The sequence below is a fragment of the Chiloscyllium plagiosum genome, unplaced genomic scaffold (genome assembly GCF_037043375.1).
Source record: "Chiloscyllium plagiosum isolate Xiang-an unplaced genomic scaffold, Cpla_swu_hap1 HiC_scaffold_25, whole genome shotgun sequence".
NCBI lineage: Eukaryota > Metazoa > Chordata > Chondrichthyes > Orectolobiformes > Hemiscylliidae > Chiloscyllium > Chiloscyllium plagiosum.
The window spans coordinates 4624443-4645944 of record NW_028270163.1 but is presented as its reverse complement, the minus strand read 5'-3'; the positions used below and the strand labels follow the sequence as shown (position 1 = coordinate 4645944).

Here is a 21502-nt window from a genome sequence, read left to right as displayed (position 1 = left end):
CTCTCCTTGACTCCCCGATCTCTCTCTCCCCTTGACTCCCCCCAATCTCCCTCTCCCCCTGACTCCCCCGATCTCCCTCTCCCCCTGACTCCCCCCGATCTCCCTCTCTCCCCGACTCCGCCAGATCTTCCTTTCCCCCTGACTCCCCCCGATCTCTCTCTCTCCCTGACTCCCCCCGATCTCTCTCTCTCCCTGACTCCCCCATCTCTCTCTCTCTTTCCCCCGACTCCCCCCGATCTCTCTCTCTCCCTGACTCCCCCGCCCTCTCTCTCTCCCTGTCTCCCCCATCTCTCTCTCTCTCCCTGACTCCCCCAATCCCTCTCTCTCTGTCTCCCCCGATCTCTCTCTCCCTGACTCCCCCTGTGTGTCTCTCTCTCTCTCTCTCTCTCTCCCTTTCTCTCCCTGATGTCTCTCTCTCCAACTCCCCCATGTCTCTCTCTCCCTGTCTCCCCCCGATCGCTCTCTCCGTCTCCCCCGATATCTCTCTCCCTGTCTCCCCCAATCTCTCTCTCTCCCTGACTCCGCCCTCTCTCTCTCTTTCTCCCTGTCTCCCCCGATCTCTCTTTCTCCCTGTCTCCCCCGATCTCTCTCTCCCTGTCTCCCCCCCGATCTCTCTCTCCCTGTCTCCACCGTCTCTCTCTCTCTCTCCCTGTCTCCCTCTCTCCCCCTGACTCCCCCCCGTCTCTCTCTCCCCCTGTCTCCCCCTCCCCCTGACTCCCCCCGATCTCCCTCTCCCCCTGACTCCACCCGATCTCCCTCTCCCCTGACACCCCCCGATCTCCCTCTCCCTGACTCCCCTGATCTCCCTCTCCCCCTGACTCCCCCCGATCTCCCTCTCCCCCTGACTCCCCCCGATCTCCCTCTCCCCTGACTCCCCCCCCGATCTCCCTCTCCCCGACTCCCCCGATCTCCCTCTCCCCCTGTCTCCCCCCGATCTCCCTCTCCCTGACTCCTCCCGATCTCCCTCTCCCCCTGACTCCCCCCGATCTCTCTCTCCCCCGACTCCCCCAGATGTTCCTTTCCCCTGACTCCCCCCGATCTCTTTCTCTCCTTGACTCCCCGATCTCTCTCTCCCCTTGACTCCCCCCAATCTCCCTCTCCCCCTGACTCCCCCCGATCTCCCTCTCCCCCTGACTCCCCCGATCTCCCTCTCCCCCTGACTCCCCCGATCTCCCTCTCCCCCTGACTCCCCCCGATCTCCCTCTCTCCCCGACTCCCCCAGATCTTCCTTTCCCCCTGACTCCCCCGATCTCTCTCTCTCCCTGACTCCCCCGATCTCTCTCTCTCCCTCACTCCCCCCTCTCTCTCTCTCTCTCTCTCTCCCCCGACTCCCCCCGATCTCTCTCTCCCTGACTCCCCCTGTGTCTCTCTCTCTCTCCCTTTCTCTCCCTGATGTCTCTCTCTCCAACTCCCCCATGTCTCTCTTTCCCTGTCTCCCCCGATCTCTCTCTCTCCCTGTCTCCCCCCGATCGCTCTCTCCGTCTCCCCCGATCTCTCTCTCCCTGTCTCCCCCGATCTCTCTCTCCCTGTCTCCCTCAATCTCTCTCTCTCCCTGACTCCCCCGTCTCTCTCTCTTTCTCCCTGTCTCCCCCGATCTCTCTCTCCCTGTCTCCCCCCGATCTCTCTCTCCCTGTCTCCCCCCCGATCTCTCTCTCCCTGTCTCCACCGTCTCTCTCTCTCCCTGTCTCCCTCTCTCCCCTTGACTCCCCCCGTCTCTCTCTCCCCTGTCTCCCCCCCATCTCTCTCTCCCTGTCTCCCCCGTCTCTCTCTCTCCGTCTCCCCCCGATCTCTCTCTCCCTGTCTCCCCCATTTCTCTCTCTGTCTCCCTCTCTTCCCCTGACTCCCCCCGTCTCTCTCTCCACCTGTCTCCCCCCCGTCTCTCTCTCCCCCTGTCTCCCCCCCGTCTCTCTCTCCCCCCCTGTCTCCCCCCCGTCTCTCTCTCCCCGTGTCTCCCCCCAGTTTCTCCCTCTTTTCTCCTGACCCCCCGCCCTCCCTGATGACTCCACCTTCAGACACATGTTGTCAGACAGTGTGGGGAACAGATGGTGCTCCACGTGACAGTTAATGAGCGAGTGACCAAATGACCAGTCCAGCAGCGGGGTCCGGGGCAGGTTCATGACCCCATAGGCCATCTGGTAGATCCTCTTTGGCTTCTTATCCAGGGTGAACATCGCCAGCCCGATATGCTGTCAGAATAATTGCCAAAACCAGTACTTAATCCATGACCTGACATGCATCTTGTGCTGAGGTGGCAGGGTTAGGGTCAGATGAGGGTGTTTATAGTAATGAGGTCAAGAGCTGAGTGACCCTGGTGGGACCCAAACTGGGCATCACTGAGCGGGTTATTCCTGAGCGGGTGCTGTGCGATAGTACTGTCACCTCCCATCAGTTTACTGACAATCGAGAGTAGACTGATGGGTCATAGAGATGTACAGCATGGAAACAGACCCTTCGGTCCAACCCGTCCATGCTGACCAGATATCCCAACCCAACCTAGTCCCATCTGCCAGCACTCTCTATAAGGAGGACCTTATAGAGGTTTACAAAATTATGAGGGGCATGGATAGGGTAAATAGACAAAGTCTTTTCCCTGGGGTCGGAGAGTCCAGAACTAGAGGGCATAGGTTTAGGGTGAGAGGGGGAGGATTTAAAAGGGATCTTAGGGGCAGGTTTTTCACACAGAGGGTGGTACGTGTATGGACTGAGCTGCCAGAGGAAGTGGTGGAGGCTGCTACAGTTATAACATTTAAAAGGCATCTGGATGGGTATGTGAATAGGAAGGGTTTGGAGGGATATGGGCCAAGTGCTGGTAAATGGCACTAGGTTAATTTAGGATATTGGGTCAGCATGGGTGAGTTGCAGTGAAGGGTCTGTTTCTGAGCCAGCAGTTTGGTAAGGATGAGGTTGAGTCTGTTTATCCCTCCCCACCCGCCGTGGACCCAGTCTGGGTACTCACCTCAGTTTGAACCTCCCTGCTCACACTCACAACCTAAGCCCACACTGAACAGCCAGAGGAAGGGGTGGATGCAGGGACAGGGACAATCTGGAAAACATTTTCACTCAGGAATATGAGTAAGAAATGTTGGGAGGGACCTACGCCAAATGCTGGCAACTGGGAAACAAGGTCAGCATGGACTGGATGGACCGAGCGGCTGACATCTGTGTTTTATGGCCCTATGCACGGAGCGAGATCGGAGAGAGGGAGGGAGGGAGATCGGAGAGAGGGAGGGAGGGGGATCGGAGAGAGGGATGGAGGGGGTACAGAGAAAGGGATGGGGGGAGATCGGAGAGAGGGATGGAGGGAGATTGGAGAGAGGGATGGAGGGGATACAGAGAGGGAAGGGGGGAGATCGGAGAGAGGGATGGAGGGGGTACAGAGAGAGGGATAGAGGAGGTTCAGAGAGAAGGATGGAGGGGGATCGGAGAGAGAGATGGAGGGGGTTCAGAGAGAGGAATGGAGGGGGATCGGAGAGCGGGATGGAGGGGGTTCAGAGAGAGGGATGGATGGGGATCGGAGAGAGGGATAGAGGGGGAACGGAGAGAGGGATGGAGGGGGTTCAGAGAGAGGGATGGAGGGAGATCGGAGAGAGGGATGGAGGGTGATACACGGAGAGGGATGGAGGGAGATCGGAGAGAGGGATGGAGGGAGATCGGAGAGAGGGATGGAGGGAGATGGGGAGAGGGATGGAGGGGGATCGGAGAGAGGGATGGAGGGAGACCGGAGAGAAGGATGGAGGTGATACACGGAGAGGGATGGAGGGAAATCGGAGAGAGGGATAGAGAGAGATCGGAGAGAGGGATGGAGGGAGATCGGAGAGAGGGATGGAGGGGGATCAGAGAGAGGGATAGAGGGAGATCGGAGAGAGGGATGGAGGGGGAGCGGAGAGAGGGATGGAGGGGGTTCAGAGAGAGGGATGGAGGGGGTTCAGAGAGAGGGATGGATGGGGATCGGAGAGAGGGATAGAGGGGGAACGGAGAGAGGGATGGAGGGGGTTCAGAGAGAGGGATGGAGGGAGATCGGAGAGAGGGATGGAGGGTGATACACGGAGAGGGATGGAGGGAGATCGGAGAGAGGGATGGAGGGAGATCGGAGAGAGGGATGGAGGGAGATGGGGAGAGGGATGGAGGGGGATCGGAGAGAGGGATGGAGGGAGACCGGAGAGAAGGATGGAGGTGATACACGGAGAGGGATGGAGGGAAATCGGAGAGAGGGATAGAGAGAGATCGGAGAGAGGGATGGAGGGAGATCGGAGAGAGGGATGGAGGGGGATCAGAGAGAGGGATAGAGGGAGATCGGAGAGAGGGATGGAGGGAGATCGGAGAGAGGGATGGAGTGGGATCGGAAAGGGATGGAGGGGGATTGGAGAGGGATGGAGGGAGATCGGAGAGAGGGATGGAGGGAGATCGGAAGAGAGAGGAAGGAGGGGGATCGAAGAGAGGGATGGAGGGGTTCGGAGAGAGGGATGGAGGGAGATCGGAGAGAGGGATGGAGGGAGATCGGAGAGAGGGATGGAGAGGAATCGTAGAGAGGGGTGGAGGGATATCGGAGAGAGGGATGGAGGGGAATCGGAGAGAGGGATGGAGGGAGATCGGAGAGAGGGATGGAGGGGGATCGGAGAGAGCGATGGAGGGGGATTGGAGAGAGGGATGGAGGGGGAGCGGACAGAGAGATGGAAGGGGATCGGAGAGAGGGATGGAGGGGGATCGGAGAGAGAGATGGAAGGGGATCGGAGAGAGGGATGGAGGGGGATCGGAGAGAGGGATGGAGTGGGGGCGGAGAGAGAGATGGAGGGGGTTCAGAGAGTTGGATGGAGGGAGATTCAGGGAGAGGGATGGAGGGGGGTTCAGAGAGAAGGATGGAGAGGGGTTCAGGGAGCGGGATGGAGAGGGTTCAGAGAGAGGGATGAAGAGGGTTCAGAGAGAGGGATGGAGGGGGTTCAGAGAGAGGGATGAAGAGGGTTCAGAGAGAGGGATGGAGGGGGTTCAGAGAGAGGGATGGAGGGAACTGAGGGAGAGGGATGGAGGGGGGTTCAGAGAGAGGGATGGAATGGGTTCAGAGAGAGGGATGAAGAGGGTTCAGAGAGAGGGATGGAGGGGGTTCAGAGAGAGGGATGGAGGGAACTGAGGGAGAGGGATGGAGGGGGGTTCAGAGAGAGGGATGGAATGGGTTCAGAGAGAGGGATGGAGGGGGTTCAGAGAGAGGGATGGAGGGAACTGAGGGAGAGGGATGGAGGGGGGTTCAGAGAGAGGAATGGAGGGGGGTTCAGGGAGAGGGAAGGAGGGGGATTCAGAGAGAGGGATGGATGGGGGTTAAGAGAGAGGGAAGGAGGGGTGTTCAGAGAGAGGAATGGAGGGGGGTTCAGAGTGAGAGATGGAGGGGATTCAGGGAGAGGGAAGGAGGGGGTTCAGGGAGAGGGATGGAGGGGGTTCAGAGAGAGATGGAGGGGGTTCAGGGAGAGGGAAGGAGAGGGTTCAGGGAAAGGGATGGAGGGGGTTCAGAGAGAGAGATGGAGGGGATTCAGGGAGAGGGAAGGAGGGGGATTCAGAGAGAGGGATGGAGGGGGGTTCAGAGTGAGAGATGGAGGGGATTCAGGGAGAGGGAAGGAGGGGGATTCAGAGAGAGGGATGGAGGGGGGTTCAGAGTGAGAGATGGAGGGGATTCAGGGAGATGGAAGGAGGGGGTTCAGGGAGAGGGATGGAGGGGGTTCAGAGAGAGAGAGGGAGGGGGTTCAGGGAGAGGGAAGGAGGGGTTCAGGGAGAGGGATGGAGGGGGTTCAGAGAGAGGGATGGAGAGGGTTCAGAGAGAGGGAAGGAGGGGGGTTCAGGGAGAGGAATGGAGGTGGGTTCAGAGAGCGGGATGGAGGGGGATTCAGGGAGAGGGATGGAGAGGGTTCAGAGAGGGGGATGAAGGGGTTCAGAGAGTGGGATGGAGGGGGATTCAGGGAGAGGGATGGAGAGGGTTCGGAGAGAGAGATGGAGAGGGATTCAGGGAGAGGGGTGGAGGGAGTTCAGAGAGAGGGTTGAAAGGGGTTCAGAGAGTGGGATGAAGGGGGTTCAGAGAGAGGGATGGAGGGGGATTCAGGGAGAGGGATGGAGGGGGTTCAAAGAGAGGGATGGAGGGGATTCAGGGAGAGGGGTGGAGGGGGATTCAGGGAGAGGGGTGGAGGGAGTTCAGAGAGAGGGATGGAGGGAGATTCAGGGAGAGGGGTGGAGGGGGTTCAGAGAGAGGGATGGAGGTGGGTTCAGAGAGAGGGATGGAGGGAACTGAGAGAGAGGGATGGAATGGGTTCAGAGAGAGGGATGGAGGGGGGTTCAGAGAGAGGAATGGAGGGGGGTTCAGAGAGAGGGATGGAGAGGGTTCAGAGAGAGGAATGGAGGGGGGTTCAGAGAGAGGAATGGAGGGAACTGAGAGAGAGGGATGGAATACGTTCAGAGAGAGGGATGGAGGGGGTTCAGAGAGAGAGATGGAGGGGGTTCAGGGAGAGAGGTGGAGGGGGTTCAGAGAAAGGAATGGAAGGGGGTTCAGAGAGAGGGATGGAGGGAACTGAGAGAGAGGGATGGAATGGGTTCAGAGAGAGGGATGGAGGGGGTTCAGAGAGAGAGATGGAGGGGGATTCAGGGAGAGGGGTGGAGGGGGTTCAGAGAGAGGGATGGAGGGGGATTCAGGGAGAGGGGTGGAGGGGGATTCAGAGAGAGGGATGGAGGGGGATCGGAGAGAGCGATGGAGGGGGATCGGAGAGAGGGATGGAGGGGGAGCGGAGAGAGAGATGGAGGGGGATCGGAGAGAGGGATGGAGGGGGATCGGAGAGAGGGATGGAGGGGGAGCGGAGAGAGAGATGGAGGGGGTTCAGAGAGTTGGATGGAGGGAGATTCAGGGAGAGAGATGGAGGAGGGTTCAGACAGAGGGATGGAGAGGGTTGAGAGAGAGGGATAGAGAGAGGTTCAGAGAGAAGGATGGAGGGGCGTTCAGAAAGAGGGATGGAGGGGGGTTCAGAGAGAGGGATGGAGGGGCGTTCAGAAAGAGGGATGGAGGGGGGTTCAGAGAGAGGGATGGAGTGGGTTCAGAGAGAGGGATGGAGGGGGTTCAGAGAGAGGGATCGAGGGGGGTTCAGAGAGAGGGATGGAGAGGGTTCAGGGAGAGGGAAGAAGGGGGGTTCAGAGAGATGGATGGAGGTGGGTTCAGAAAGAGAGATGGAGGGGGTTTCAGGGAGAGGGAAGGAGGGGGTTCAGAGAGAGGGATGGAGGGGGGTCAGGGAGAGGGAAGGAGGTGGGTTCAGAGAGAGGGATGGAGAGGGTTCAGAGAGAGGAATGGAGGGGAGTTCAGAGAGAGGGAAGGAGGGAACTGAGAGAGAGGGATGGAATGGGCTCAGAGAGAGGGATCGAGGGGGGTTCAGAGAGAGGGGTGGAGGGGGTTCAGAGAGAGGAATGGAGGGGGGTTCAGAGAGAGGGATGGAGGGAACTGAGAGAGAGGGATGGAATGGGTTCAGAGAGAGGGATGGAGGGGGTTCAGAGAGAGAGATGAAGGGGGATTCAGGGAGAGGGGTGGAGGGGGTTCAGAGAGAGGGATGGAGGGGGATTCAGGGAGAGGGGTGGAGGGGGTTCAGAGAGAGGAATGGAGGGGGGTTCAGAGAGAGGGATGGAGGGAACTGAGAGAGAGGGATGGAATGGGTTCAGAGAGAGGGATGGAGGGGGTTCAGAGAGAGAGATGGAGGGGATTCAGGGAGAGGGGTGGAGGGGGTTCAGAGAGAGGGATGGAGGGGGATTCAGGGAGAGGGGTGGAGGGGGTTCAGAGAGAGGGATGGAGGGTGGTTCAGAGAGAGGGAAGGAGGTGGGTTCAGAGAGAGGGATGGAGGGGGGTTCAGAGACAAGAATGGAGGGGGTTCAGAGAGAGGGATGGAGGGAACTGAGAGAGAGGGATGGAATGGGTTCAGAGAGAGGGATGGAGGGGGTTCAGAGAGAGGGATGGAGGGAACTGAGGGAGAGGGATGGAGGGGGGTTCAGAGAGAGGAATGGAGGGGAGTTCAGGGAGAGGGAAGGAGGGGGATTCAGAGAGAGGGATGGAGGGGGGTTAAGAGAGAGGGATGGAGGGGGTTCAGAGAGAGATGGAGGGGGTTCAGGGAGAGGGAAGGAGAGGGTTCAGGGAGAGGGATGGAGGGGGTTCAGAGAGAGATGGAGGGGGTTCAGGGAGAGGGAAGGAGAGGGTTCAGAGAGAGGGATGGAGGGGGTTCAGAGAGAGATGGAGGGGGTTCAGGGAGAGGGAAGGAGAGGGTTCAGGGAGAGGGATGGAGGGGGGTTCAGAGTGAGAGATGGAGGGGATTCAGGGAGAGGGAAGGAGGGGGATTCAGAGAGAGGGATGGAGGGGGGTTCAGAGTGAGAGATGGAGGGGATTCAGGGAGATGGGAGGAGGGGGTTCAGGGAGAGGGGTGGAGGGGGTTCAGAGAGAGGAATGGAGGGGGGTTCAGAGAGAGGGAACTGAGAGAGAGGGATGGAATGGGTTCAGAGAGAGGGATGGAGGGGGTTCAGAGAGAGAGATGGAGGGGATTCAGGGAGAGGGGTGGAGGGGGTTCAGAGAGAGGGATGGAGGGGGATTCAGGGAGATGGCTGGAGGGGGTTCAGAGAGAGGGATGGAGGGTGGTTCAGAGAGAGGGATGGAGGGGGGTTCAGAGACAGGAATGGAGGGTGGTTCAGAGACAGGAATGGAGGGAACTGAGAGAGAGTTCAGAGAGAGGGATGGAGGGCTGTTCAGGGAGAGGGGTGGAGGGGGTTCTGAGAGAGGGATGGAGGTGGGTTCAGAGAGAGGGATGGAGGGAACTGAGAGAGAGGGATGGAATGGGTTCAGAGAGAGGGATGGAGGGGGGTTCCGAGAGAGGAATGGAGGGGGGTTCAGAGAGAGGGATGGAGAGGGTTCAGAGAGAGGAATGGAGGGGGGTTCAGAGAGAGGAATGGAGGGAACTGAGAGAGAGGGATGGAATGCGTTCAGAGAGAGGGATGGAGGGGGTTCAGAGAGAGAGATGGAGGGGGATTCAGGGAGAGGGGTGGAGGGGGTTCAGAGAGAGGGATGGAGGGGGATTCAGGAAGAGGGGTGGAGGGGGTTCAGGGAGAGGGAGGGAGGGGGGGTTCAGAGAGAGGGATGGAGGTGGGTTCAGAGAGAGGGATGGAGAGGGGTTCAGAGACAGGAATGGAGGGGGGTTCAGAGAGAGGGATGGAGGGAACTGAGAGAGAGGGATGGAATGGGTTCAGAGAGAGGGATGGAGGGGGTTCAGAGAGAGAGATGGAGGGGATTCAGGGTGAGGGAAGGAGAGGGTTCAGGGAGAGGGATGGAGGGGGTCAGAGAGAGAGATGGAGGGGATTCAGGGAGAGGGAAGGAGGGGGATTCAGAGAGAGGGATGGAGGGGGATCGGAGAGAGGGATGGAGGGGGAGCGGAGAGAGAGATGGAGGGGGTTCAGAGAGTTGGATGGAGGGAGATTCATGGAGATGTATGGAGGGGAGTTCAGATAGAGGGATGGAGAGGGTTGAGAGAGAGGGATAGAGTGAGGTTCAGAGAGAAGGATGGAGGGGCGTTCAGAAAGAGGGATGGAGGGGGGTCCAGAGAGAGAGATGGAGGGGCGTTCAGAAAGAGGGATGGAGGGGGGTTCAGAGAGAGGGATGGAGTGGGTTCAGAGAGAGGGATGGAGGGGGTTCAGAGAGAGGGATCGAGGGGGGTTCAGAGAGAGGGATGGAGAGGGTTCAGGGAGAGGGAAGAAGTGGGGTTCAGAGAGATGGATGGAGGGGGGTTCAGAAAGAGAGATGGAGGGGGTTTCAGGGATAGGGAAGGAGGGGGGTTCAGAGAGAGGGATGGAGGGGGTTCAGAGAGAGGGATGGAGGGAGATCGGAGAGAGGGATGGAGGGGGATTGGAGAGAGGGATGGAGGGAGTTCAGAGAGAGGGATGGAGGGAGATCGGAAAGAGGGATGGAGGGAGATCGGAGAGAGGGATGGAGAGGGTTCAGAGAGAGGGATGGAAGGGTTGCAGAGAGAGGGATGGAGGGAGATCGGAGAGAGGGATGGAGTGGGATCGGAGAGATGGATGGAGGGGGTACAGAAAGAGGGAGGGGGGGAGATCGGAGAGAGGGATGGAGGGAGATCGGAGAGAGGGATGGAGTGGGGTCGGTGAGAGGGATGGAGGGAGATCGGAGAGAGGGATGGAGGGGGGTGGGAGAGAGGGATGGAGGGGGATCAGAGAGAGGGATGGAGGGGGGTCGGTGAGAGGGATGGAGGGAGATCGGAGAGAGGGGTGGAGGGTGATACAGGGAGAGGGATGGAGGGAAATCGGAGAGAGGGATAGAGGGAGATCGGAGAGAGGGATGGAGGGTGATACACGGAGAGGGATGGAGGGAGATCGGAGAGAGGGATGGAGGGTGATACACGGAGAGGGATGGAGGGAGATCGGAGAGAGGGATGGAGGGAGATCGGAGAGAGGGATGGAGGGAGATGGGGGAGAGGGATGGAGGGGGATCGGAGAGAGGGATGGAGGGTGATACAGGGAGAGGGATGGAGGGAAATCGGAGAGAGGGATAGAGGGAGATCGGAGAGAGGGATGGAGGGGGATCGGAGAGAGGGATGGAGGGGGATCGGAGAGAGAGGGATGGAGGGAGATCGGAGAGAGGGATGGAGGGAGATCAGAGAGAGGGATGGAGGGGAATCGGAGAGGGATGGAGGGGGATCGGAGAGGGATGGAGGGAGATCGGAGAGAGAGATGGAGGGGGATTGGAGAGGGATGGAGGGAGATCGGAGAGAGGGATGGAGGGAGATCGGAGAGAGGGATGGAGGGGGATCGAAGAGAGGGATGGAGGGGGAGCGGAGAAAGGGATGGAGGGAGATCGGAGAGAGGGATGGAGGGAGATCGGAGACAGGGATGGAGGGGGATCGGAGAGAGGGAAGGAGGGAGATCGGAGAGAGGGACGGAGGGGAATCGGAGAGAGGGATGGAGGGGGAGCGGAGAGAGGGATGGAGGGGGATCGGAGGGAGGGATGGAGGGGTATCTGAGAGAGGGATGGAGGGGGAGCAGAGAGAGGGATGGAGGGGGATCGGAGAGAGCGTTGGAGGGGGATCGGAGAGAGGGATGGAGAGGGATCGGAGAGAGGGATGGAGGGGGAGCGGAGAGAGAGATGAAGGGGGTTCAGAGAGTTGGATGGAGGGAGATTCAGGGAGAGGGATGGAGGGGGGTTCAGACAGAGGGATGGAGAGGGTTGAGAGAGAGGGATAGAGAGAGGTTCAGAGAGAAGGATGGAGGGGCGTTCAGAAAGAGGGATGGAGGGGGGTTCAGAGAGAGGGATGGAGGGGCGTTCAGAAAGAGGGATGGAGGGGGGTTCAGAGAGAGGGATGGAGTGGGTTCCAAGAGAGGGTTGGAGGGGGTTCACAGAGAGGGATCGAGGGGGGTTCATAGAGAGGGATGGAGAGGGTTCAGGGAGAGGGAAGAAGGGGGGTTCAGAGAGATGGATGGAGGTGGGTTCAGAAAGAGAGATGGAGGGGGTTTCAGGGAGAGGGAAGGAGGGGGGTTCAGAGAGAGGGATGGAGGGGGGTCAGGGAGAGGGAAGGAGGTGGGTTCAGAGAGAGGGATGGAGGGGAGTTCAGAGAGAGGGAAGGAGGGAACTGAGAGAGAGGGATGGAATGGGCTCAGAGAGAGGGATCGAGGGGGGTTCAGAGAGAGGGGTGGAGGGGGTTCAGAGAGAGGAATAGAGGGGGGTTCAGAGAGAGAGATGGAGGGAACTGAGAGAGAGGGATGGAATGGGTTCAGAGAGAGGGATGGAGGGGGTTCAGAGAGAGAGATGGAGGGGGATTCAGGGAGAGGGGTGGAGGGGGTTCAGAGAGAGGGATGGAGGGGGATTCAGGGAGAGGGGTGGAGGGGGTTCAGAGAGAGGAATGGAGGGGGGTTCAGAGAGAGGGATGGAGGGAACTGAGAGAGAGGGATGGAATGGGTTCAGAGAGAGGGATGGAGGGGGTTCAGAGAGAGAGATGGAGGGGATTCAGGGAGAGGGGTGGAGGGGGTTCAGAGAGAGGGATGGAGGGGGATTCAGGGAGAGGGGTGGAGGGGTTTCAGAGAGAGGGATAGAGGGTGGTTCAGAGAGAGGGATGGAGGGGGATTCAGGGAGAGGGGTGGAGGGGGTTCAGAGAGAGGAATGGATGGGGGTTCAGAGAGAGGGATGGAGGGAACTGAGGGAGAGGGATGGAGGGTGGGTTCAGAGAGAGGAATGGAGGGGGTTCAGGGAGAGGGAAGGAGGGGGATTCAGAGAGAGGGATGGAGGGGGGTTAAGAGAGAGGGATGGAGGGGGGTTCAGAGAGAAGGATGGAGGGGGGTTCAGAGTGAGAGATGGAGGGGATTCAGGGAGAGGGAAGGAGGGGGTTCAGAGAGAGATGGAGGGGGTTCAGGGAGAGGGAAGGAGAGGGTTCAGGGAGAGGGATGGAGGGGGTTCAGAGAGAGAGATGGAGGGGATTCAGGGAGAGGGAAGGAGGGGGATTCAGAGAGAGGGATGGAGGGGGGTTCAGAGTGAGAGATGGAGGGGATTCAGGGAGAGGGAAGGAGGGGGATTCAGAGAGAGGGATAGAGGGTGGTTCAGAGTGAGAGATGGAGGGGATTCAGGGAGATGGAAGGAGGGGGTTCAGGGAGAGGGATGGAGGGGGTTCAGAGAGAGAGAAGGAGGGGGTTCAGGGAGAGGGAAGGAGGGGGTTCAGGGAGAGGGATGGAGGGGGTTCAGAGAGAGGGAAGGAGGGGGATTCAGAGAGAGGGATGGAGGGGAGTTCAGAGTGAGAGATGGAGGGGATTCAGGGAGAGGGAAGGAGGGGGATTTAGAGAGAGGGATAGAGGGTGGTTCAGAGTGAGAGATGGAGGGGATTCATGGAGATGGAAGGAGGGGGTTCAGGGAGAGGGATGGAGGGGGTTCAGAGAGGGGGATGAAGGGGGTTCAGAGAGTGGGATGAAGGGGGTTCAGAGAGTGGGATGGAGGGGGATTCAGGGAGAGGGATGGAGAGGGTTCAGAGAGAGAGATGGAGGGGGATTCAGGGAGAGGGGTGGAGGGAGTTCAGAGAGAGGGTTGAAAGGGGTTCAGAGAGTGGGATGAAGGGGGTTCAGAGAGAGGGATGGAGGGGGATTCAGGGAGAGGGATGGAAGGGGTTCAGAGAGAGGGATGGAGGGGGATTCAGAGAGAGGGATGGAGGTGGGTTCAGAGAGAGGGATGGAGGGTACTGAGAGAGAGGGATGGAGGGGGGTTCAGAGAGAGGAATGGAGGGGGGTTCAGAGAGAGGGATGGAGAGGGTTCAGAGAGAGGAATGGAGGGGGGTTCAGAGAGAGGAATGGAGGGAACTGAGAGAGAGGGATGGAATGCGTTCAGAGAGAGGGATGGAGGGGGTTCAGAGAGAGAGATGGAGGGGGATTCAGGGAGAGGGGTGGAGGGGGTTCAGAGAGAGGGATGGAGGTGGGTTCAGAGAGAGGGATGGAGGGGGTTCAGGGAGAGGGATGGAGGGGGTTCAGAGAGAGAGATGGAGGGGGTTCTGGGAGAGCGGTGGAGAGGGTTCAGAGAGAGGAATGGAAGGGGGTTCAGAGAGAGGGATGGAGGGAACTGAGAGAGAGGGATGGAATGGGTTCAGAGAGAGGGATGGAGGGGGTTCAGAGAGAGAGAGATGGAGGGGGATTCAGGGAGAGGGGTGGAGGGGTTTCAGAGAGAGGGATAGAGGGGGATTCAGGGAGAGGGGTGGAGGGGGTTCAGAGAGAGGGATGGAGGGGGGTTCAGAGAGAGGGATGGAGGTGGGTTCAGAGAGAGGGATGGGGGGGGGGCTCAGAGACAGGAATGGAGGGGGGTTCAGAGAGAGGGATGGAGGGAACTGAGAGAGAGGGATGGAATGGGTTCAGAGAGAGGGATGGAGGGGGTTCAGAGAGAGAGATGGAGGGGATTCAGGGTGAGGGAAGGAGAAGGTTCAGGGAGAGGGATGGAGGGAGTTCAGAGAGAGAGATGGAGGGGATTCAGGGAGAGGGAAGGAGGGGGATTCAGAGAGAGGGATGGAGGGGGGTTCAGAGTAAGAGATGGAGGGGATTCAGGGAGAGGGAAGGAGGGCGTTCAGAGAGAGGGATGGAGGGGGATTCAGGGAGAGGGGTGGAGGGGGATAGAGGGAGAGGGGTGGAGGGAGTTCAGAGAGAGGGATGGAGAGGGTTCAGAGAGAGAGATGGAGGGGGATTCAGGGAGAGGGGTGGAGGGAGTTCAGAGAGAGGGATGAAGGGGGTTCAGAGAGTGGGATGTAGGGGGTTCAGAGAGAGGGATGGAGGGGGATTCAGGGAGAGGGGTGGAGGGGGTTCAGAGAGAGGGATGGAGGTGGGTTCAGAGAGAGGGATGGAGGGAACTGAGAGAGAGGGATGGAATGGGTTCAGAGAGAGGGATGGAGGGGGTTCAGACAGAGAGATGGAGGGGGATTCAGGGAGAGGGGTGGAGGGGTTCAGAGAGAGGGATGGAGTGGGATTCAGGGAGAGGGGTGGAGGGGGTTCAGAGAGAGGAATGGAGGGGGGTTCAGAGAGAGGGATGGAGGGAACTGAGAGAGAGGGATGGAATGGGTTCAGAGAGAGGGATGGAGGGGGTTCAGAGAGAGAGATGGAGGGGGATTCAGGGAGAGGGTTGGAGGGGGTTCAGAGAGAGGGATGGAGGGGGATTCAGGGAGAGGGGTGGAGGGTGTTCAGAGAGAGGGATGGCGGGGGGTTCAGAGAGAGGGATGGAGGGGGGTTCAGAGAGAGGGATGGAGGGGGGTTCAGAGACAGGAATGGAGGGGGGTTCAGAGAGAGAGATGGAGGGAACTGAGAGAGAGGGATGGAATGGGTTCAGAGAGAGGGATGCAGGGGGTTCAGAGAGAGGGATGGAGGGAACTGAGGGAGAGGGATGGAGGGGGGTTCAGAGAGAGGAATGGAGGGGGGTTCAGGGAGAGGGAAGGAGGGGGATTCAGAGAGAGGGATGGAGGGGGGTTAAGAGAGAGGGATGGAGGGGGGTTCAGAGAGAGGGATGGAGGGGGGTTCAGAGTGAGAGATGGAGGGGATTCAGGGAGAGGGAAGGAGGGGGTTCAGGGAGAGGGATGGAGGGGGTTCAGAGAGAGAGATGGAGGGGGTTCAGGGAGAGGGAAGGAGGGGGATTCAGAGAGAGGGATGGAGGGGCGTTCAGAGTGAGAGATGGAGGGAATTCAAGGAGAGGGAAGGAGGGGGATTCAGAGAGAGGGATGGAGGGGGGTTCAGAGTGAGAGATGGAGGGGCTTCAGGGAGATGGAAGGAGGGGGTTCAGGGAGAGGGATGGAGGGGGTTCAGAGAGAGAGATGGAGGGGGTTCAGGGAGAGGGAAGGAGGGGGTTCAGGGAGAGGGATGGAGGGGGGTTCAGAGAGAGAGATGGAGGGGGTTCAGGGAGAGGGAAGGAGGGGGATTCAGAGAGAGAGATGGAGGGGGTTCAGAGAGAGGGATGGTGGGGGTTCAGAGAGAGGGAAGGAGGGGGATTCAGAGAGAGAGGGATGGAGGGGCTTCAGAGAGAGAGATGGAGGGGGTTCAGAGAGTGGGATGGAGAGGGATTCAGGGAGAGGGATGGAGAGGGTTCAGAGAGAGGGATGGAGGTGGGTTCAGAGAGAGGGATGGAGGGAACTGAGAGAGGGGGATGGAATGGGTTCAGAGAGAGTGATGGAGGGTGGTTCAGAGAGAGGAATGGAGGGGGGTTCAGAGAGAGGGATGGAGAGGGTTCAGAGAGAGGAATGGAAGGGGGTTCAGAGAGAGGAATGAAGGGAACTGAGAGAGAGGGATGGAATGCGTTCAGAGAGAGGGATGGAGGGGGTTCAGAGAGAGAGATGGAGGGGGATTCAGGGAGAGGGGTGGAGGGGGTTCAGAGAGAGGGATGGAGGGGGATTCAGGGAGAGGGGTGGAGGGTGTTCAGAGAGAGGGATGGAGGGGTATTCAGGGAGAGGGGTGGAGGGGGTTCAGAGAGAGGGATGGAGGTGGGTTCAGAGAGAGGGATGAAGGGAACTGAGAGAGAGGGATGGAATGGGTTCAGAGAGAGTGATGGAGGGGGGTTCAGAGAGAGGAATGGAGGGGGGTTCAGAGAGAGGGATGGAGAGGGTTCAGAGAGAGGAATGGAGGGGGGTTCAGAGAGAGGAATGGAGGGAACTGAGAGAGAGGGATGGAATGCGTTCAGAGAGAGGGATGGAGGGGGTTCAGAGAGAGAGATGGAGGGGGATTCAGGGAGAGGGGTGGAGGGGGTTCAGAGAGTGAGATGGAGGGGGATTCAGGGAGAGGGAAGGAGGGGGTTCAGGGAGAGGTATGGAGGGGGTTCAGAGAGAGAGATGGAGGGGGTTCAGGGAGAGGGGTGGAGGGGGTTCAGAGAGAGGAATGGAGGGGGGTTCAGAGAGAGGAATGGAGGGAACTGAGAGAGAGGGATGAAATGGGTTCAGAGAGAGGGATGGAGGGGTTTCAGGGAGAGGGGTGGAGGGGGTTCAGAGAGAGGGATGGAGGGGGATTCAGGGAGAGGGGTGGAGGGGGTTCAGAGAGAGGGATGGAGGGGGATTCAGGGAGAGGGGTGGAGGGGGTTCAGAGAGAGGGATGGAGGGGGGTTCAGGGAGAGGGATGGAGGGGGGTTCAGAGACAGGAATGGAGGGGGCTTCAGAGAGAGGGATGGAGGGAACTGAGAGAGAGGGATGGAATGGGTTCAGAGAGAGGGATGGAGGGGGTTCAGAGAGAGGGATGGAGGGAACTGAGGGAGAGGGATGGAGGGGGTTCAGAGAGAGGGATGGAGGGGGGTTCAGAGTGAGAGATGGAGGGGATTCAGGGAGAGGGAAGGAGGGGGTTCAGAGAGAGGGATGGAGGGGGATTCAGGGAGAGGGGTGGAGGGGGATTCAGGGAGAGGGGTGGAGGGAGTTCAGAGAGAGGGATGGAATGGGTTCAGAGAGAGGGATGGAGGGTGTTCAGATAGAGAGATGGAGGGGGATTCAGGGAGAGGGGTGGAGGGGGTTCAGAGAGAGGAATGGAGGGGGGTTCAGAGAGAGGGATGGAGGGAACTGAGAGAGAGGGATGGAATGGGTTCAGAGAGAGGGATGGAGGGGGTTCAGAGAGAGAGAGATGGAGGGGGATTCAGGGAGAGGGGTGGAGGGGGTTCAGAGAGAGGGATAGAGGGGGGTTCAGAGAGAGGGATGGAGGTGGGTTCAGAGAGAGGGATGGAGGGGGGTTCAGAGAGAGGAATGGAGGGGGGTTCAGAGAGAGGGATGGAGGGAACTGAGAGAGAGGGATGGAATGGGTTCAGAGAGAGGGATGGAGGGGGTTCAGGGAGAGGGATGGAGGGAACTGAGGGAGAGGGATGGAGGGGGATTCAGAGAGAGAGGAAAGGAGGGGGGTTCAGAGAGAGGGAAGGAGGAGGATTCAGAGAGAGGGATGGAGGGGGGTTAAGAGAGAGGGATGGAGGGGGGTTCAGACAGAGAGATGGAGGGGGTTCAGGGAGAGGGAAGGAGAGGGTTCAGGGAGAGGGATGGAGGCGGTTCAGAGAGAGAGATGGAGGGGATTCAGGGAGAGGGAAGGAGGGGGATTCAGAGAGAGGGATAGAGGGGGGTTCAGAGTGAGAGATGGAGGGGATTCAGGGAGAGGGAAGGAGGGGGATTCAGAGAGAGGGATGGAGGGGTTTCAGAGTGAGAGATGGAGGGGATTCAGGGAGATGGAAGGAGGGGGTTCAGGGAGAGGGATGGAGGGGGTTCAGAGAGAGAGGAGGAGGGGGTTCAGGGAGAGGGAAGGAGGGAGTTCAGGGAGAGGGATGGAGGGGGGTTCAGAGGGAGAGATGGAGGGGGTTCAGGGAGAGGGAAGGTGGGGGATTTAGAGAGAGAGATGGAGGGGGTTCAGAGAGAGGGATGGTGGGGGTTCAGAGAGAGGGAAGGAAGGGGATTCAGAGAGAGAGGGATGGAGGGGGTTCAGAGAGAGAGATGGAGGGGGTTCAGAGAGTGGGATGGAGGGGGATTCAGGGAGAGGGTTGGAGAGGGTTCAGAGAGAGAGATGGAGGGGGATTCAGGGAGAGGGGTGGAGGGTGTTCAGAGAGAGGGATGGAGGGGTATTCAGGGAGAGGGGTGGAGGGGGTTCAGAGAGAGGGATGGAGGTGGGTTCAGAGAGAGGGATGGAAGGAACTGAGAGAGAGGGATGGAATGGGTTCAGAGAGAGGGATGGAGGGGGGTTCAGAGAGAGGAATGGAGGGGGTTCAGAGAGAGGGATGGAGAGGGTTCAGAGAGAGGAATGGAGGGGGGTTCAGAGAGAGGAATGGAGGGAACTGAGAGAGAGGGATGGAATGCGTTCAGAGAGAGGGATGGAGGGGGTTCAGAGAGAGAGATGGAGGGGGATTCAGGGAGAGGGGTGGAGGGGGTTCAGAGAGAGGGATGGAGGGGGATTCAGGGAGAGGGAAGGAGGGGGTTCAGGGAGAGGGATGGAGGGGGTTCAGAGAGAGAGATGGAGGGGGTTCAGGGAGAGGGGTGGAGGGGGTTCAGAGAGAGGAATGGAGGGGGGTTCAGAGAGAGGGATGGAGGGAACTGAGAGAGAGGGATGGAATGGGTTCAGAGAGAGGGATGGAGGGGGTTCAGAGAGAGAGATGGAGGGGGATTCAGGGAGAGGGGTGGAGGGGGTTCAGAGAGAGGGATGGAGGGGGATTCAGGGAGAGGGGTGGAGGGGGTTCAGAGAGAGGGATGGAGGGGGGGTTCAGAGAGAGGGATGGAGGTGGGTTCAGAGAGAGGGATGGAGGGGGGTTCAGAGACAGGAATGGAGGGGGGTTCAGAGAGAGGGATGGAGGGAACTGAGAGAGAGGGATGGAATGGGTTCAGAGAGAGGGATGGAGGGGGTTCAGAGAGAGGGATGGAGGGAACTGAGGGAGAGGGATGGAGCGGGGTTCAGAGAGAGGAATGGAGGGGGGTTCAGGGAGAGGGAAGGAGGGGGAATTCAGAGAGAGGGATGGAGGGGGGTTAAGAGAGAGGGATGGAGGGGGGTTCAGAGAGAGGGATGGAGGGGGGTTCAGAGAGAGGGATGGAGGGGGGTTCAGGGAGAGGGATGGAGGGGGTTCAGAGTGAGAGATGGAGGGGATTCAGGGAGAGGGAAGGAGGGGGATTCAGAGAGAGGGATGGAGGGGGGTTCAGAGTGAGAGATGGAGGGGATTCAGGGAGAGGGAAGGAGGGGGTTCAGAGAGAGGGATGGAGGGGGATTCAGGGAGAGGGGTGGAGGGGGATTCAGGGAGAGGGAAGGAGGGGGATTCAGAGAGAGGGATGGAGGGGGGTTCAGAGTGAGAGATGGAGGGGATTCAGGGAGAGGGATGGAGGGGTTCAGAGAGAGAGATGGAGGGGGTTCAGGGAGAGGGAAGGAGAGGGTTCAGGGAGAGGGATGGAGGGGGTTCAGAGAGAGAGATGGAGGGGATTCAGGGAGAGGGAAGGAGGGGTTTCAGAGAGAGGGATGGAGGGGGGTTCAGAGTGAGAGATGGAGGGGATTCAGGGAGAGGGAAGGAGGGGGTTCAGAGAGAGGGATGGAGGGGGATTCAGGGAGAGGGGTGGAGGGGGATTCAGGGAGAGGGGTGGAGGGAGTTCAGAGAGAGGGATGGAGGGGGATTCAGGGAGAGGGGTGGAGCGGGTTCAGAGAGAGGGATGGAGGTGGGTTCAGAGAGAGGGTTGGAGGGAACTGAGAGAGAGGGATGGAATGGGTTCAGAGAGAGGGATGGAGGGGGCTCAGAGAGAGGAATGGAGGGGGGTTCAGAGAGAGGAATGGAGGGAACTGAGAGAGAGGGATGGAATGGGTTCAGAGAGAGGGATGGAGGGTGTTCAGAAAGAGAGATGGAGGGGGATTCAGGGAGAGGGGTGGAGGGGGTTCAGAGAGAGGAATGGAGGGGGGTTCAGAGAGAGGGATGGAGGGAACTGAGAGAGAGGGATGGAATGGGTTCAGAGAGAGGGATGGAGGGGGTTCAGAGAGAGAGAGATGGAGGGGGATTCAGGGAGAGGGGTGGAGGGGGTTCAGAGAGAGGGATGGAGGGGGGTTCAGAGAGAGGGATGGAGGTGGGTTCAGAGAGAGGGATGGAGGGGGGTTCAGAGAGAGGAATGGAGGGGGGTTCAGAGAGAGGGATGGAGGGAACTGAGAGAGAGGGATGGAATGGGTTCAGAGAGAGGGATGGAGGGGGGTTCAGAGAGAGGGATGGAGGGGGGTTCAGAGAGAGGGATGGAGGGGGGTTCAGGGAGAGGGATGGAGGGGGTTCAGAGTGAGAGATGGAGGGGATTCAGGGAGAGGGAAGGAGGGGGATTCAGAGAGAGGGATGGAGGGGGGTTCAGAGTGAGAGATGGAGGGGATTCAGGGAGAGGGAAGGAGGGGGTTCAGAGAGAGGGATGGAGGGGGATTCAGGGAGAGGGGTGGAGGGGGATTCAGGGAGAGGGAAGGAGGGGGATTCAGAGAGAGGGATGGAGGGGGGTTCAGAGTGAGAGATGGAGGGGATTCAGGGAGAGGGATGGAGGGGTTCAGAGAGAGAGATGGAGGGGGTTCAGGGAGAGGGAAGGAGAGGGTTCAGGGAGAGGGATGGAGGGGGTTCAGAGAGAGAGATGGAGGGGATTCAGGGAGAGGGAAGGAGGGGGATTCAGAGAGAGGGATGGAGGGGGGTTCAGAGTGAGAGATGGAGGGGATTCAGGGAGAGGGAAGGAGGGGGTTCAGAGAGAGGGATGGAGGGGGATTCAGGGAGAGGGGTGGAGGGGGATTCAGGGAGAGGGGTGGAGGGAGTTCAGAGAGAGGGATGGAGGGGGATTCAGGGAGAGGGGTGGAGCGGGTTCAGAGAGAGGGATGGAGGTGGGTTCAGAGAGAGGGTTGGAGGGAACTGAGAGAGAGGGATGGAATGGGTTCAGAGAGAGGGATGGAGGGGGCTCAGAGAGAGGAATGGAGGGGGGTTCAGAGAGAGGAATGGAGGGAACTGAGAGAGAGGGATGGAATGGGTTCAGAGAGAGGGATGGAGGGTGTTCAGAAAGAGAGATGGAGGGGGATTCAGGGAGAGGGGTGGAGGGGGTTCAGAGAGAGGAATGGAGGGGGGTTCAGAGAGAGGGATGGAGGGAACTGAGAGAGAGGGATGGAATGGGTTCAGAGAGAGGGATGGAGGGGGTTCAGAGAGAGAGAGATGGAGGGGGATTCAGGGAGAGGGGTGGAGGGGGTTCAGAGAGAGGGATGGAGGGGGGTTCAGAGAGAGGGATGGAGGTGGGTTCAGAGAGAGGGATGGAGGGGGGTTCAGAGAGAGGAATGGAGGGGGGTTCAGAGAGAGGGATGGAGGGAACTGAGAGAGAGGGATGGAATGGGTTCAGAGAGAGGGATGGAGGGGGTTCAGAGAGAGGGATGGAGGGAACTGAGGGAGAGGGATGGAGGGGGGTTCAGAGAGAGGAATGGAGGGGGGTTCAGGGAGAGGGAAGGAGGGGGATTCAGAGAGAGGGATGGAGGGGGGTTCAGAGAGAGGGATGGAGGGGGGTTCAGAGTGAGAGATGGAGGG

At 59.4% G+C, this 21502-nt stretch overlaps 1 protein-coding gene across 1 annotated transcript in view; it reads right to left on the bottom strand.

Moving 5' to 3' along the window:
• The window catches only part of fads6 (fatty acid desaturase 6), a 157049-nt gene that overhangs the window by 60307 nt on the left and 75240 nt on the right, over window positions 1-21502 (bottom strand). The window contains exon 5 of the mRNA XM_088000410.1: window positions 2007-2186. Coding sequence (XP_087856536.1) covers window positions 2007-2186 — 180 coding nt within the window. The remainder of the gene's footprint in view (window positions 1-2006; window positions 2187-21502) is intronic.